Here is a 19,195-nt window from a genome sequence, read left to right as displayed (position 1 = left end):
GCTACAGGTTTATGCGTACATCTCTGTCATGTGCTTTGTCACAGAACATACATCATCCTTTCTGGCTCATCCACGATTAATTTTGCTGGCTTGCAGCAATTATCTCTCCCTTTGTGACTGACCTCTTGGTAAATGGAGTGCATGATAGCCGGGCAATTTTTTCCTGGCTATTTTACCACTTAATTGATCCTTGTTTGCTGCCCACAATAGAATATACTAAACTTAAGTCATAAAATGGTTGAATTTGAGAGAAACTGGTAACCACATTTTAGTAATTGTAGTCGACAGCTGTAAAAATCAGATCTTGATAATGTTCTCTCATTTACCCTATTACTTGGATCAGTTGGTTAAAGCTGTTAATGATCCTCTTGGATCAATGTCTTTTGCTTGTACCTATAATTTACTGCATTGGTGGATTAGTACAGATGTTTTCATAGATAGCTCTGCATCACTCCACCAGATTGCTGTCTGCATCAAATTTGCTTCCATTCATCACTAACGAAGCAAAGAGAAAGATAATCAGCATCTCCTATCTTAACATTACCTATTGAACTTGGGATAACACTTTTATTGCTGTCAATTTGCAGCCTCCCACCATGGCTTCCTCAGTAAATTGCCCTGAGAATTTAGTCAGGAAACAGATCCATTGATATATTTTTACTAAAATGGAGAAAGACTACAGAAATGCCTAACTGTACAAAACAATTCATACACTAAACAGTAGTAGATATATCTGTTCAATTATGAATATGCCCTACGGAGTCAGGGCTGGTTTGATCACAAGCAAAGCAGAAGAAAATACATAAGGCAGCAACATGCCAGAGATGGCAAAAACTGTCCAGAATTTTTAATTATCCAGACTATTTCAAATCCCGAAAAATCTGCAGCCACCCAGCTGCTGTCATAGGGGGCAAGTCAGCAGTGGCTACTGCTATTAGCTTATTACCCCAGCAGCATCAGAAAGGTAAGTACAGCTCTTCAAAAAACTTTATTTTGCCCTGACTTTCCAACTAATCTCTGATATCTTCATCCTTACCTGCCAGAAGTGAACCATCCATTCTTGAGCAATTAATACTCCCTAAACCACCAGAAAGCCATGGACCAGAAGAGATAGATTTGTATTTTTCACCTGAGGGCTCATTTCCATTTTCCATCTAAAGAAGCAGGTTTGCTGGCACATGCAACAAATGAAAAATAAATAACTGAATAAAATAAGATCTCTTTTAAAAAAGAAGCAGCAAAATCTCTGACTCTGTTTCTCATGAGAATACATCTAAAAAGAAGACTGAAAATACACTGTCTTAAAATGCTGGACAAATCCATCTGGCATCTCTTTCTAGACAGTTGAGATTAAACTTCATCCCTAAGTGGTGGATTCAACCTTACTTTAAGAAAGCTCTTGATTCAAGACATTCTTTGTCCCCTCCTGCACTGTATTTTTTTGCATACTAGCTACACTAGCTGTGACACTCACCACAAAGGTCTTCCAGCTATCAAACAGGCTGTCAGCAATCTCTTCTATCCAGAAGTCGCATATTTAGTTATTCCATCATTTAAGCTTAAGGGAGAAACTTCTTCAGCTATGCTGTTATCAAATGTTTCACTTTACAGAGATGTATAGTAAAATAATTTTTGTATTTAATTCATGCAACCAGATTTGATGGCACTTGAGCATCTGCAATAATGTCCTTCAGTAGTGATCATCGAAAAAGCATCTGTGGACTTGGGAGGGTTTCTCTGTTCTAATGATAATGGGACTTAAATTCTTCAAAAGGTCTGAAACAAACTATAAAATATTAGGAAATTCAGGGACAAAACCTCTGATGTCTTATTTTGCTACAAATATGACCATACTCTTTTTTGGATGTTATTCTTCCTAGGCAAAATAACAAAGACATGAAACACCTTAATAATAAATTACACTGTACTGTGAAGTAAGATCTCAGAACTCATGAGCACCGTAGGTTTTGGCTAGAGTAATCCAAGCACTATTCATTACTCTGTCCCACTGATATCAGTATTTCACAGTTCTGACCATTGAAGGAGTTCTTTTGCAAATACCTAAACTCAAATCTTCCCTGTGCTTTTATGAAGCCAGCTATGTGTTGTTATTAACTACAAAGAATAAACAGGAAGCTCAAACAAACAAAAGAAATAATTTTAAAAGTCTGTGACAGAATCAGTACAGGCCTTTATTTTTCCCAGTTTCTCCACTGTATTTCTCTTTTACTCTTGGGTCTCAATATAGCCATGATGGTAGTTCATCTAAAAGGATTTCCTACAGAAATACCAATGTTTCTGGACCAATATTTGCTTATATTTCATAATAATTATCATGACATTATTTTGGTAAGAGAACTATACATGGGGCAAATATACCAAATAAATAACAAAGTCCATGTTAAAGAGATTCTGCTGATGGTGTTCAGCACTTATCTAGGGTACTGCATCCAATTACTTTACGAAAGTACACAAGAACCAGAAAAATGCAGATCTGTCAAAATCAGAACTGTTCTTTCTTCACATATGAGTATAAATAGCTACATTAGGCTGTGTATCACAATGTCTAAATGCATCAGGTGATTTCTGATCTGGTACTGCAGGTACCTTGGAAGTTTTTTAAGTTGGCCAGGTCTTCACAGAACTATTTATAGGAGTCCCCAGATAGTATAATAAAGCTCAAAGAGGACTACTTAGTTTCTACTCAGTTCAAAGGGGCTTATGGCCATAAGAAATAATCCAACAATGTATGACCTGAAAGAAGAAGCCAGGCCTATTTATGAGGAGCTAAAAACCTACCCAGCAGGAGTCACAAGTAGAGGTATTTTATTTTACAAACCTTTCTGGGACTGGTCATAGAATATGGGATGTTAACACACATCTTTTTTTTCAAGGTAATAATTAATTTTTCATCACTACTTTTAAGAAGACAATTTGTGTAACCTTTAAATATTGAGTAAATGTCCAGTCCAGGTTTGTAACATTAGTGAAAAAGTGGCTCCTAGTCCTTCATGTCAAATGAGAAAACCTGTCTCTCCTTTCTTTGGCTAAATTGTACTTTATATCATATATTTTCTTCTTCAAATCAAAGTTATTTGTTGCACAGCTGGTGAAATTATGCTTTAGTAGTGTACATTTGATAGTAGTGACACAACCTGTTATTTCAATAGCTCAGTGTAGGAGAAAGTTAACAACCCTGTGGCTGTCATGCTTCTCCTAGTAGGTTGCTATCAAACATTCAATATACATAGGAGATTAATTTGACCATTTCTAACTCAGAGCTTCTGTTCTGTGAAGCTAAAGTTTCACTTGCCTTTGTGTAGCTACACTAGAGTGTAGCTTCTCACCAATTTTATTTCTAAATATTGTAAAATTCCCATAGTCTCTACTAGAAAAACCTCACCTAGTTTTTAGCAAAAATCATTACATTTATTTCTAAAAAGCTTTTATGGTAAAGCTGGACAGGCAAGAGTTCTGATACCTATTTGGAAAAAATATACTGTATTTTTAGCATACTAAAAAAAAACACCTAATAATTCAAATTACATTCAGTCACAAACTGATGCGCAAAAACCTTCTACAGTCAGAATATAAATTATGTGAAGTTAAAAGTTTCTTTCAGGATGCCACAGTGCCCATGGCTTTGGTTCCTGTGTGTTCTGATAGAGCATAAGGTTCAAATCCTGCTCCTATTGAAGTCAATGACAAAACTTCCATTGACTTCAGCGGTGCAGGATCAGACCCTAAGCAGCACAGCTAACATCTGCTTTCTTGCCTTCTCTCTTATCTTTCAGTGAAAAATATTAGAACAAATTAGAACTAAATACTGGAAAAAATTTAATTACTATAAATTGGCTATTCTGTCGTAAGTTTTCTCGTAAAACATATTGCTTCCCATTTCAAACATATATGTATATACACTCTGTATATGTATATAAGTATTATCAAAACTGTCATATATAATATATGCCATATCATATTATACCCTATATAGATTATTCCTTTTCTGTGAAAATCTTTAAAAACAATCCCATAATATTTAGCAATCTTTCAATAATGCCCCAACCTAGCAGTTCTAAAGGATCCTTGTGGATTTCACTACATTAAATATGACCTGATAAAATCAGTGAATCTGCTCTCCCTAATCCGATGGTACTTGCTGTGCAGAGAGTGGAATTCTTATCAAGTTTTTACTCATGAGTTTAATTCAGGCATAAATTCAGCTACCACCTCCTGTCAAAATATCTGTGATATTAGTGCAGGGTAATGGGATTGCAGATCAATAGGCAGTCTTAGCTCCACAGAAATAACCCAATCCATTTTTTAAATGTACTGAAAAGACATGTAAAAAGCTAGAATAATAATGTAAAAAGCTAGAAGAAGAATAACTACCACATGTAATTACTGTCTGCTCTAGTATTACCCTTTCCAGTTGGTGGCCATGGAGTACAGAACACTGACAACTATGCTGTTTGCCTACAGGTCTAGAAAAAGTTAATAAATATATAAATATAAACCTATTTGATATGTATATAAAATATATATTAGTTTATGAAATGTTGTAAATAATAAGCACTAACATCTTTGCAGCTTCCATTAAATAAATAAAGTAAAATGGTAACCCAAAGTGCAGTCATTAAAAGAATATATTTCTAAAAACCACACTTAATGAAAGTGGATAGGGAATATTAGTTTTGAAAAGTGCCTTGTTATATAAAATAAGTCTCCCAGTTCAATGGGTGGAAAATGTTTGACAAAAAGGAAAACATTATTATTTATAATTGGAGTTCCTTCTACTTGAAGTATTGTTTTTAACTATATATATCCAAAGGACGTAGCCATATTAATGTGGGAAAGCTGATGTACAGTTGAAGGCTAAAAGATGAAGCATAGCTCAAAACGTAAAGTCACTAGCAGGAAACATCAAATGAAACCTGAAGCTAAAGGAAGTCCATTGAAATGGGAAAACAGAAGCAATATTCAGGTAAACACTGAAGCTATCTCTAATAAACTCTCATGTATCACCAGAAGTGAACATTGGGTGGAAGGCATAGATGTCAATAGATTAGAAGAACTTGGCTGCAGAATGGGAAGACAACATAATGGCCTGGGGAAAGGAGGGAAGTGGGCATAGAACTACTAGGGTGAGGTCAGAGCAACTGGGAAAGCCACAGGCATAAATCTTCTTGATTGCTGCCTCCGCTGGGCGACAGCTCATTGCTAGAGAAAAGTCAAGCTTAAGTGAGACTGACAGGCAACAGGAAACAAATAGATGGTCAACAGTGCGAAGACTATGAAAGAGGAGACTTTAAAAAATGAGTAAAAATGATTAAGAGCTGGAGAAAATGTGAAGAGAAGCAAAGAAGAGAAAAACAATGAGCAGCAACAACCAAAGGAGAATGCAAAGTAGCAGAGAATGGAGAAGTATCCACCTTGTTAGAAAGACTTCAGAAGTACCTAAGAAAGGTAGAATCCATCACACAGCTTTATGTAAGGGATGGCTTCTTTCCTTTATGCATTTGACCATTTCTTCTGGCCAGGTAAATCAACGGTTCTGCTGCTAACAGCCATGATTCTGTAGCATGCAATGTTTTTCTGTTTAAGTTGCTGAGATAATGCAACATTGAAAAATTCTGTTGTTTCCCCCTTTTTTTAACTGTGAATTTTGGTATCTGTTTTTAATAGGAAAAAATCTGAAAATGGAACTCTTAAAACATAAAAAAAAAAGGAAAAGCAAATTGACCTATACAAAATAAACTGTTGCTAAAAATGTTTTTCAGGAGTAAACCTTGATTATGGAAGTGAATCAGGGTTTTTTAACCACTTCCAAGTTGTTAGTATTAAGTGCATCTGAAGGTGCAGCATGACCTACAAGTGCTATAGGGCACCTTTCTCTTGCTGTGAAAAAGTAGCAAACTTTGGCAAGTGCTTTCTGTATAAGGACACAAATTACATTTAGGAACAGGTATTGGCATTACATTTTTACTTTTGTTTGTCATGTTTTGTTACAATAATAAGACATGATGAGTGTCCACTTAGATACGATTTTTTCTTTCCAGTGACTATAAAGAGAACTCAAACTGGCTCAGAACAGATACTTACATTTTCTCAAACCCTGTTAAATGCTGGGATTCATCCAACCTATCTTAGGTTTTCTCAAAGTCAGGCTAGGTAGAGTGAATATCACAGTCCATTGTCCATTCAGATAAACTCCAGAGAAAAGGATGTAGAAAGACAGTATTAAAAACACAATGTCTTTGTGAAAGTGTCAGAGGAAAATTTTTACAATTGTTATTGAAATACATTTTTTTAAAAGGTTTGAAAGTGCATAAGTGCCTAAACATATTCATCTGCTGTAAAACCTACCCGATGCCATTGGCCTTTTGAGTGTTGTATGGAAGAAGTGTAAAATTTAGAAAGGAATTTGGTGGATCAAAAGGAACTACCAGTACCAATGAAAGGTGAATATCTTATTAGGGAAGAGGCAAATTTTATCTTTGGTAAACAACCATTCAATAAGCTTGCAAAGGTACTGTTTGTCAGCTGTTTGCCAGCTGCCGCTCTTCAGTACATTCACTAAATGTAACTGGGTCTCAGCCACATTTAAATCTGAATTCTACAAGGATGCAGGGCTTCACACAGATCCACATGCAATGCTGTGTTGACATCCTGCATTCTCTATACGATGCTGAATAGGCAAGATGGTTTACTCCTGGGGTATTTAGTGCACTTAATCTTTTACCTGGGATTCCGGTTCTTTGATGCTTTTGTCAAAAACAAAACAAAAAGCCTCATGGTTCTGGCTGTAGCATAAAAAAAGTATGCCATGTAACAACTGATAGCCTAGTCACAATGCCTTTTTAAGACAAGGAATGAATAGACATGTGTCATATGTATATATGTGAGCAATGTGAAATGCCACCTACCCACTCAAAGTCATTTTATTGTGTTATTTCCACAAATATAAATAGCTTTTTATCAACCACCTGGTTCTTTTTTGTGACATGCTCTCTTTGTCTCATCAGAAGCTTGTTGTATGTGGGTGAAGAAACAATGAATATATCCCAAAACCCCATTCTTTTATCAATAATTTCCAGTTATCGTTACACAATGATTTGAATTTTGTGAATATGGCCACACAGGATCAATTCAATTAAGCCAAAAGTACAAAGGGAAAATCTGACTGCAAGCCTCTGTGCAAATGGTGAACCCAGTAATTATATATAGCCACCTATTGTGCTAGCATAATAACATGTGAAGAAGGTTTAGTTAGACACATTTACACACATAAAAAGCAATATGGGCATAGAAAAAGTCATTTTTGCCAAAAGTATAGAACAGTCACACAGTAACAAATGAAAGCTGCATGAATCCTAGTTTACTTGGCTATAAATAAATCCAACATTTTCTTTCTCTCCATGGTAAAATAAAATAGGAGCACAGAAGCATAACAGTCTCCTTTGAGCAACCAGTCTCTTTTTGTTCAATTATAGTCATCAATCTGTTCCACCTAAAATATTTTCCTCCTTGAGAAACCGAAGAAATCAGTATCAGGATCCAAAACATGCTGCTGCAAAAATAATGTAAAAGAGGTCTTTCCTTTTGGTGAAAACATTTGTTCTCAAATGCTGTATTTTCTTTAACACAAACTTTGTGATTCAGGTGAAAAAAAAAAAACAAAAACAAAAAAACCCGCTGCATCTATATGGCACTTTTAATCAGAAAATCTTGAAGAGCTTCGCAAGGAAAGGTAAGGGTTACCTTCATTGTACAGACAGAGAAAATTACAATAAAAAGAGCTTAAACCTTTGGGTTTTTTCTTCCCCCTCTCCAAATATGTTTTCTATGTATATTCCTCTTAGATGTCCAACTGGAAGCCTTTAAATCCCAATATTCAGAAATGCTAAACAGAGAGTTGTACAAGTACCCTTTCTCTCAACAGTGACTGTGTCAGATTCTGCAGCCCTGGGAAACATTCGCCTGTGCATTATCCCCCAGCAAACTGGAACTCAGGGAAGAAACAGATTCAAATCTCCTACTTCACGCTGCGTGCTCTGACAAATCTTACATAGGAAGGCTAAGGTTTTCCCATTACTTGAAATCACTAGATCCAGTTTAGATGTTGTCTCCTATAAATATGCAAGCTATAATTTCACCAACATCGCTGTTAGTGCTTGATGTGAGGATCATTTAATAAAATTGTATAGCTTGTGTTACCTACAAGATAATACAGAATAAAACATATTATGTCTTCTGGCCTGAAAAAAACTATAAATCTCTGCCTACAAGAACACAAGAGAATCAACGATAATGAATTATCTTGGGGGTAACACAACAAACTTCTGACTAAGGCTTTTTCATCTTCCTGAGATGTGATACTAGCTACCAGATTGCACTGTCTCTTCCTTTACCCTGTGTGCCACTGAATCATCAAAGCACATAAAGTAAAGCCAATTTGATTTAGCTAAATAGGAAAAAGTCCAAATCCTCTTCTTCACACGGTAGCTCTGTGCAGACATCAAAAGAGAGCAGAGCACTGTCCACCTGTGCACATTTGAAGAATTATAGAGAATTATTTTAAAGATGAAAAACCAAGGTCCCAAACCAATACAATCTGTGGTGCAAAAATAGTTTCAGGCTAAGTTCTTTTTGCTCAAAATCCCATCATAAACACCAGGAACTTAACGAGGACAGAAACCAATCATTTCAGCCACAGAGTTGGTTCCAAAATAGTTCAAAATGTGCATTTGGTATCCAGGAAAGCACTACGGGGAAATTAAATAACCCATAAATATTCCAGCTGAACTTTAATAACTATATAAGCCATCCTAGGTTGGAGGAGGAGGGAATGTTTTGAAGTAAATTTCTTGTATCTTTTTTTCTTTCTGAGATGACCATTTTTAAAGTGCAAAATAACTACAGTTTTTTCCTATTTATTCATCACTCCTGTATGGTGAGTTTATCCTCAGTTCAAAGCATTACTGTAGGGGATCATTTCTACTGCGCTAAAAAAAGAATAGCTTGATCACAGGCATTTAAATGTCCTCCAAGATTTAAATATGAAGTAACCTTTAAAACATTGGTTAGTTTTTCTTACATCATGCATCAGGTATTCACTTCATATTTTCTTTTAAGGCATTTCTTCAGAAGCCAGATCTTGCAATTCATGTTCAGTTTAAGATCTTTGTTCAATGTATAAAAGATTAGTTTTACCATCCTCTCTTAAAGCCCGCAGTATACTGTAGCAGATTCAATGGTCTGTAATTTTTATCAACAAGCAAATCGTCCTTTCAGAAACCTAAATCAGAGAATTCCTTTTTTTCACTCAGCATGCAGACAGCTAAAGCCCTTTTTTCCCCTGGGGTGATGTGTTAGTTTGATTTTATTTTCCCTGACATTTCACCTGTCAGATTATGATAAGTAGAAGAAACAAAGAATAATCATCACATTCTCACTGAATCTCATAATAAACTATCTGGAAATAGAAGATAAATTAGAAACATCCTGAGGGAAAACATGAACACTGAAAACACCCTCAGATATCCAAATCATCTTCCAGTGACCTAGGACTCCAATACATTTTTTAAAAATTCAAAAAGGAAGCCTGCACAGGACTGCCACATCTACTTTTTTAATCTTCAAATACTAGGGAAAGACCTAGAAAGATATAAGAAGAAAAAAAAAAGTTGCAGAGTTAAGAAAATCTATTTAACTTGCTCAGTCTCACCATGTTGAGATTCGTAAGTGATGAAAACTTACCTGCTTGACCGGTGGTAATACTGACAGCTGCAAAAAGCCTCTGGGAACGACTCAAGTCAGAAACCCCATTCACAGCTTCAACTTCAAACGTGTAGTTAGCGTGAGCTAGCAGGTCTATGACAGTGACATAGTTATCTACTAATCCAGTTTGCTGGGGCATATATCCTATGTTACTCCCACAGGGAACACATTCACCCTGCTCCCAGCTGCACCTCTTGCACAAAACGCGGTAGGTCACATCATTTCTTCCCCCGTTGTCAGCAGGAGGACTCCACTCCAAGCTCACGGTAGTCTGGTTGATATTGAAAATGAGGTTCTGTGGTGCAGATGGAGGCCCTGTGTAACACACAAGAAGTCCAGGGTAATTGCACAGAACCAAGGTGGGCCATGTAGCCAGCAGTTTAATTACTGAGACAGAAAACAGTTCCAGCACTCTTCTTCACATAAACATTTCATTATTTTTACTACAAGCTGCATAAAAGCTTCCCTGAACGCACTTGGCAAGAGCTTTATTTATTTTCCATTAAGGCATCAGAATAACAATTGCCTGCATATTTACTGCAACTGACTTCAGTCATTTCTCTTCTGTGCAATTAAAAGGATTGGTTAATGCACCTTAAAGGTTGTCTTTTATAGTTTTCCCAAGTATGGGATTTTTTTGTCTCTTCTAAACATACTGCACCAATCGCATCGAGTCCTTTTTTTATCAGCGCTGATATGTTTTATAGAGATATTGATGCTGCTTTGGATTTAGGAGACTTCCACTATTTGAACCACCTATCTGTGTAGGCTAGTCTATTTGCAGTCAGAAGGTTAAGCCAGATCCAATTACAGTTCAATCCAAGCTCAGATACCACACAGGTTACTTTTCATTTTTCATGTTACTCACTTTGGTATTGTATCACATAAAGCACTTGGTCAACAGCAATTCTACAGCCATGGGAAAACTATGGTTGTATCCAATCTCTTACAATGAGTTACACATTTACCCAACATGCAGTGTTTTCCAATGTTGTATCAAGCAAACATGAAAATTACATTTGTGCTGATTCTATATTCACTGTCAACTTTTTTTCCCCTCTGCCTTTCAATTTCATTTACTGTTGTAAATGTACTTTTCAAATACAGGAAAAGCCAGCCGAAACTACGAGATACAAGTGGCTGCACTTGGTTGGTTAAGCAATGTCCTTTACTATTAAATTCATGACTGACTCACTTGTGCATGCGACATATGGTGGATCAGAAGGTGCTCTATAATAGCTATCTTCACAGTCGCATCTTGAAGATCCTTCCTTGTCAGAAAAGCTGTGAGTAGGGCAGCGGGAGCACTGCAGATCTTGTGAGGAGGATTTGTAGAACCCACGGTTACAAGCTAAGGCAGAAAAAAGCAAATTAAGGTTTAGATTTGCATGGATTCTTCTGATATTTTTACTGTCACATGAGGTACACATTCCTGTAAACATCTATCTGAACTATTCATTCCATTATGCTGGCACAAGCCAAAAGAAAACACAATCTCTTCAGTTGATGCTGTTAATTATTATGTGGCATTTTTGTGAGCTCAAGCATACATTAGGAATACCTCAGCAGTTGGCAGCACAATATTTTAACACAGAGGGCTACAGGAATATAACAAGCATCTGTTTTTCACCAAAGAAGAGTAAAATAGCAGTGTGAAACAGCTGGATGCCCACAATATGACTAAACAAGGGAAAAGCAGTCTGGAACAGCTCTGCTGTGAGGCCACTCAAGTGTTTCCGGTATCTGAACTAGCTGATTTGGAATTAATGGAGCAAAGGTGACTCTTCTCTGATCTGAGAAACCCAGAGAAGCTGTAACCCACCAGTGAACCCTGATCCCAAGGAAAGAATGAGGTGTGATCACTTGTTGGACAGATGATGCTGGTAGGAAAAAGCAGAAACAGGAGGAGGGCAGACATTGCAAGCTGCACAATTGGATTTTCTAGTTTCACAGGGAGGACAACTAGGCTTCAGTGAATTTACTAAAACCTTCAAGGGGAAGTTAAAAGATAGATAGTTGGAAATAAGCATATAAGATCATTTCAGACTTTGGTTTGCCCACTGTGAACTCATGAAACTAAAAAATGTGTTGTGTTACAAACCTGATGTTTGGAAATACTTGTATCGGCTACTGTTAACAGTTCCCAAAACAGAAACACCCATAAAGCAAATCTATCATGATTCTTACAAGCAAATAACTGCAACCTAGACAGCCAGCTTAAGAATGGGTAGCTACAAGAGGTGTAAGGGATGAGGAAGAAGGAAGTAGGCATCAGACAACACTAACAGTGAAAACAGATTAGGACTCCATTTCAGTACTGAGGTTATGGGCAAACTTACCAACGCTGCCAACATGAGAAACAGAACTTTGTAATAAAGCAGAAGTTTTTTTCAAACACACTATTTTATTCTCTTTTACCAACCCTGGCAAACAGTCTAAACTTCTTAAGCCGTCACCCATATGCAAAGAAAAGGGACAGAGGGTGAAACTGAGTATTAGATATCAAAACATTAAAGCTTGTTAAACAGTCATTCTGAATTCAGAGAGAGAGAATTTACTTTGGTTATATTCTTATTTGCTTGGATATTTTCTCAGAATAGAAATGCAAAGTATCCAAAGACACTGATATTTGCAACAGTTATTTCAGTTGTCTGGTATTGCAGTGATGGAAAGAGCATGAAAACAATGAGCTTTATCCAAATCTCAGTGAAGTCAGTGAGGAGTGTCTTTGACTTAAACAACCTTTGGACTGGACCCACAGCGTAGCTACAGCAACATGACACTTACTGTACTTTATATTATATATTATATTATGTATTATCTAATGAGTTTTGTGCAACTGAGAAAAAAAAATAAATTGTGGTAATACTTAAGATAACAGTAGATTAAAGTTGATAAATTAGGTAAATCAACAGTGGATCATATCAATATAAAATGATAGGAAATGGTGACTTTCTGTTACTGTCTCAACATATTAAATTTCTAAAGAAAAATATGCCTGAAGGAGAGAAATCACCATAACATTTAGGAAAAAAAACAGTGGATGGAGGCTAAATTACCTGGCAGAGAAATAAGCATGCAAAGCATGTATCCTTTGACTTTGACAAAGAGGCACCAGTTTACATTAGAAGAAAATCTAGCTCTGCTTGATTCTACCACTGCAGATGTTATATATGCTATTTAGAAAAGAAGACAAAGAATTTTAGAGAAACACTTTGGATAAACATGACCCATGAATTCATAGTTGTGGCAAATTTCACTCCGAATTATCCTTTTACACATTCATTCAGGATTCTTTCAGAATTTCCTGACCAAAGGCAAAGAGCACAAAAGCTGCACTGATTTGTATGCGTATACCTTAAAACATATATTTAAACTTCTGTCTGCTCTTTCAGGACTTGCAACTGAAAGGTAGCTAAAATGACCAAATAATAGTTTCCTGCCTTTCTTAAATAGTCATGCTCCTCTCATACTGAGCAAAACACTGGACAAATACACCAGGTCTTCCAGCACGCAGCCTCTGCAAAGCAAAGAGCAACTTAAGAAGCAAAGATCCCTACTGTGCTTCCAGTCTGTCCTTCTCAGCAGGGAGCATTGCAAAGCAAAGAAGCTGAGAGTAAAACAGAGATTTCAGACAGAAATAACAAAATGTAAACAGAAAACCCCTGTTCACTTTTTTTTTCTGATGACTTGATCAAGACATTTATATGCTTAGTCACTTACTATTTAAAGTAAGTGTGCATTTCTTATTAGAGTTCAAAGGATCTGAATGTCTGTGACTAGTTTACATGACTGAAAGCCATTTATTCTCCTGCACAGCATACCACAGGCAGCAGGTTCAGGCACTCATACCGTGCAACCATTCCATTAGCTTTTTTTTCCATTAAGAGGCTTGTGACAACATTTAATAACCATCCCTTCAACTTATACACCCCATAAATACAAGGGTCAGAATACTCCAACAATGAAATTTTTAATGGTATGAAAAGAGTGCTTTCAAAAAGGATTTTTAAAAACTTTATTGTTCTTTAGAAAGAAGGGTACACAGGGGTGTACATCATAATTAACAGTACTCATTGCAATAATGCAATTAAACTTATTTTCAATTTTTCTTCCTAAATTTAAATCCATAAAAAAGTAGACTGCTTCTATTGCTCAAAAATCAAGGAGCTATGAATCTTCACATGTTTTTAACATACAGAATTCCCAGAAACATAAATAAAAACTGTACCATGACATACTGTTGCATGCACCACTTATTAAGGTGTGAGGACTTGCCAGTGATCTGTTGCAGATCACAGATGGGAAAGAACCATCCAATAATACTTCGACTTATTTTTTTCCTGCCCTATTGTCATGGTGATTTATTTTTTTTATATTGAAAGTAATTTAAATAAATTGTTACATTCTAATTTATTTTTAATCCACTGATTTTTATTCAATTTAATTATTTCTGAACTACTTTTAAGGTCACAGGGACAAGTGGTATAAAATACTCACTTCCGATCCACTGTGAACAACAGAAAAACAACCCCAATGCATTAACCAAACATTACATGGAGCTCTATGCATGCAAATCTAAAGGTGATAAATACAAGTGCTGTTCCGCAAAAGTAGATCATGGCAAAGCTTGAAGCAACTCAAATTGAATATGATCACATCCATTTTAATATTTCAGCTCATTAGTGCAGGAGAGCACACAGCAGCAGCATTTCTTCCCCATAAAAGAGTCCATATTGTAAATCAAGGTATAGAACTCAAGCAACAATGGGAGGTATGCAGAAGTGTATAACTGGTGAGGCAGCACTCTAGTGTTGTAGCCATAACCTCCTTATTGTTGAACCGAATAAAATGGGAATTCATTTCATCTTAATCAAGCAAGTTAAGATCCAGGAGCAGTTTTGCTACTGAAAGGATTCTGGAGTACTGGAAAAGATGAGGGGGATGGGAGGAAGGGAAGAAAGCCAGCACAAAATAAATTTACTGCCATTAACTGTTGTGTGTCATTTACAGCTGCTAATTTAATGAAACAGTTCTTCCCAGATAAAGCTCCTATTTTGTTCAAACAGCTGTTGTGAAGTTTTCCGCATTCCAAGAAAGGGTTTCAAACCAAGAGCAGTCAACTTCACTGTCAGCACAAGGATGCAGAATAACACCAATCAACCTAACTTAAACCAGTCTTTAAGTAAAGCAAAAACTAGTTGCTAGTTCTTTCCCCATGGACTACAAAACAAACAATGCAGAAGTTATGCTTCAGCCAAGAAACAATTATTTGCTTAATATTTTAGTCTCACAGCTGTTAGAGACTGAACAGCAGTAAGGTACCCCAGGTAGCCCAGGGCTACCTGGTACCTTGGATTTACTTGTCTGCAATGGCTGCTTCTCAGAGCAAATCTTCCCACCTCCTCTGTGAACCAAAGGGGTTTCTCTTCTCAAGAAGGTGGCAGAGTTCCATCATGAAAGAAAAAGATGATGCAAACAGCCCGTGGATGAGCAAGCCTCCATACACCATAGAGCTGTGGTTTGAAACCCAGCAGGGCATTGTTGCTTCATATTTAAACTTCCTTGCCTGGAAACTGTAGATCAAAAGGTACACTATTCCATCTGTATACAATGAAAGACCCTGGTGAAGATTACACTAGCAGTCTTTCTCAGCTTGGACCAAATTGCTTTGTTCTTGGTACACCCAGTTGTAATGAAGACATTCCATGACAGCAGGATCAGGTACATGACTGGGCAAGGCTGCAGCGGCAGTGCACGGTACTCACCCGAATACACATTTAGCATATGCCACTGCTCGCAGAGCAATCCCAAACATTCTGAGCCAATGTCTTTGGTATTGTTTAAGGGCCTATAAAAATACTGCAAATAATTCACCCTGCAAATCCACAAGTAAATACTGAGGAATTAACACACACTACTAAGAATTATGATGCCACATCTGCAGCACAACAAGGCATTAGTTGTCATAAATTGAGATGCAGATTGCAGCTTATGTAGAAAAATAGCAGCTTCTCTATGTGAGCTCATCACATGCCTTAGAGGCCTGGTAGAGATCAAATAATGTATACTCTTCTTTTCATATTAATAAAAAGAAAATTCCAAGTGACTCTGGAAGGAGGAACAAAGGCAAATGTAGAGAGCTGCATACAGCAGTCGGGAGACCCATTTGTGGGCTAGGAAAAAGGAAAAAAGGGATGTGTTAAGTACTGCTCAATTGTATGTAAACTTTTAACTATAAATAATACAGATATTCATTTTACTTCTAGGAGAGCTAGGGAACTTAAACTGGGAGGGATGATGGAAACATGGTAAGGGCTACGAGTGATATGCCTAACAACCAACGTTTATATAACCAAAGCAGAAAAAGAAAAAAGCTGCAGGGAAGTCACACATTAATCAAGAAAATTATTTGCTACTACAATAGTACAAACAAATGAAAAAAAGAAATCGCCATTTATAGAAGTGCAAGGCTTCCAGGTGGCATACCAGCTTAAGACTGAAAGGGCATGCATTTTTCAGCAGGCTAGACACTTGATTGAACATGGCTTTTGATAATAATTTTTAAGTTCATATGAAAACAGCAAAACGTAATGAGTTGCAAGATGACTGCACTAATTACTGTTGGTTCCCATTATAAAAAGTAGACAGGTGTGAGGAGAGAAAAAGAGAGATTAAATACCATGCTAGCTGTTTACTCTGGTTTGCTCATTGTTCTCTGAGCTTGCCATTAACAGTAAGTTTTATTGGCATACATGCCACAGTTTTATGCACACAAAACAAGATGAAACTAATATTTAAAAACTGATATTTTTTCACAGTCAGTGTCAAAGGATGTCAAGTAGAAATCACAGACTTTCAACAACAGCACATCACTTATGAACTTGGATAACAGCCTGGTCCCACCGAGAATGATGGAAAAATGTTCACCTTGGGAATGCTTAGGTTTTCCCCTAGGCTCCTCCCTCTACTTCACTTGAAAAAATTAACTTTATGATTCTACACATTGTGTTTTTTCTTACAGACAGTGGTTAGATTTTCTTTTTTCTATCTCTGTGGACATAAGCCTTAATTTTTGTGATTTGTTTTGCATTACCTTAATCCACTCCCTACCTTTCTACTCTCTTCAGGCCTGCAAACACTACAGACAATGCAGCTAACCACCTTTGCAAAGAAATTATGTATACAGGAGGAGTTTGTGCAGATGTTTCCTGGATGAAGTTATGCAGCTGCAAAGACTTTATTAATTATACAATACAAAATGGATTGTTGTGTAATTGGAACTCTCTGGGGCTCTGATACATTTGAAAATTAACACACATATATGTACGGTCGGGACATAGATGGATGTTGTTAGATTATTTATTACAGATGGGTATTTTAGCTAATTGAGAAAAGAAAAAAAAAAAAAAAAGAAAAAAAAAAAAGGCTGGTCTTTCTCCACTGGAGTTTTCAGGTATTTGTTTCATCTTAATGTCTATGGTTCCATAACTCCAGACTGAAAGCACAGCTTGCAGAAACAGTACTCCCACTGCTAGGTTTGCTGACCTCATCTGCAATGGACAGGTCCAGAATCTTTGTTTTAATCCTATTGACAGTGCCTCAGTGGGAATAATTATAACAGTCGGCCACAAATCCAGACCTCCTGTCACTGATATGTTAGGGTTTTTCACAACGAAATGAGCAGCAGACAAGAAGGATGAAAACAACATGGGGTAGTGATTATAGAAAGATTTGTCAACCCCCCTTCTGTATTAACCTGCTACAAACATATGATAATTTGGCATGGGAGACACCAGAAATACAAAATGTTTAATCTTCCACAGTATCAAAACTATTTTTTTTTACATAATTGTTGCTGTTCTCTCTTATAAGATACTTGACCAGTAGATCTCACCAGCCGCAGGCACTTTTTAGCCAACGTATCTGAAAAGTTTAGATAAACTGAAAGCAGACCATTCCAAAATAATTCCCAAATGTGGATTTCAATGTGAAATATTAGACATAAGAAATCCAGTAACAAAAGAAACTTTATAACCTCTGATCCCCTTTTCTAATAATTTGTGTACATTCGAGTCATTACTATGCTTGAAACTGTAAATTACTTTTGTAGTGAGAGACGGCATCTGTTATGCCTTCTCCAGCACCTAATATATATTGTTTTATAAGAAGCTTAGACTGTAGTATTTTATTTGTCTAACTACTATGCAATGATAAATGTCTAGCTGAAAAAGATGTTTATTTTAGCTTGATTTTTAAACTGCAATAGCATCTAAAGATTATTCATGTTCCAACCAAGGAATTACGTTGTATGGTTTAGCCAGAGTAAACTTAAGACTCTTAATGGTGCCTCAGCCATAGTGTGAATGACATATCTAAATAAGGCTGTACCACAGCTGCATACCATCATCCACTGAATGTTTGCTGTTGCCTGTCAGGAATCTCTCAGACCTCGTATTAATTTCCCAAGCCTCATATGCCCTTGTTGTCCAATGACCTGCTAATGTCTTTGAGAGATGTTCAGACAATGCTGTTCACACAAACAGAGAACCAGAAACAGACTGCTTGCTAACTAATAGAAATTTATTCCCATTTTTCCACTGAATGAAGTGAAAATGACATATCTAAATAAGGCTGTACCACAGCTGCATACCATCATCCACTGAATGTTTGCTGTTGCCTGTCAGGAATCTCTCAGACCTCGTATTAATTTCCCAAGCCTCATATGCCCTTGTTGTCCAATGACCTGCTAATGTCTTTGAGAGATGTTCAGACAATGCTGTTCACACAAATAGAGAACCAGAAACAGACTGCTTGCTAACTAATAGAAATTTATTCCCATTTTTCCACTGAATGAAGTGAAACTTTTACCTTTCTACACATCTGCTTTAAAAAAAAAACTACTGTGTATGTCATCATGTGTGCCTTTTAAACTCACCTAGGTGCAAAGAAACATAGGCACATACTCTATGATGTTTTCCCAGCATATATATGCACAAGGACAAACCAATCAAGTTGAAGAACATATCCCAAAAATCAAAGAATACCCAACATCACTATACTGAAACAGCAAAATTACTTCTGATGATTCTGAATAAGTACATGAAAGGCCATATTTAACTGTGTAAGTTAAAAAAGTTCTGCATTGAGTCTATGACATAAGGTTTCTCTATATTTTGGAGCTTGCAAGGACTTTGGCATGGGCCTCTCATTAACTTTCTTGGGAACGACAAATATAAAACCACCACAGAAACATGGTGAAATTAATGTGAGAGATACAAAGACAAAAAAAATGCAGACAGATGCAACTCTCCTACTGAACAGCATTGAAAAAAGGCAGCTCAGAGAAAAAAAAGGAAAAAAATATATTCTGGCTTTCCTGTTCACTCTTTTTTTTTTCCACCATGCCCTTCCC

The 19,195-nt window shown here is 36.6% G+C and overlaps 1 protein-coding gene across 4 annotated transcripts in view; it reads right to left on the bottom strand.

Moving 5' to 3' along the window:
* The window catches only part of EPHA7 (EPH receptor A7), a 158,783-nt gene that overhangs the window by 91,603 nt on the left and 47,985 nt on the right, over nt 1-19,195 (bottom strand). For all 4 annotated transcript variants that reach the window (XM_010000491.1, XM_010000492.1, XM_010000489.1 and 1 more), the window contains exons 4-5: nt 10,976-11,131; nt 9,760-10,095 (exon numbers count right to left, since the gene is read on the bottom strand). In XM_010000491.1, coding sequence (XP_009998793.1) covers nt 9,760-10,095; nt 10,976-11,131 — 492 coding nt within the window. The remainder of the gene's footprint in view (nt 1-9,759; nt 10,096-10,975; nt 11,132-19,195) is intronic.

Source organism: Chaetura pelagica, unplaced genomic scaffold, assembly GCF_000747805.2.
Source record: "Chaetura pelagica isolate M959 unplaced genomic scaffold, ChaPel_1.0 scaffold174, whole genome shotgun sequence".
Taxonomy (NCBI): domain Eukaryota; kingdom Metazoa; phylum Chordata; class Aves; order Apodiformes; family Apodidae; genus Chaetura; species Chaetura pelagica.
The sequence above is the reverse complement of the archived record's forward strand: the minus strand, read 5'-3'. Positions and strand labels throughout refer to the sequence as shown.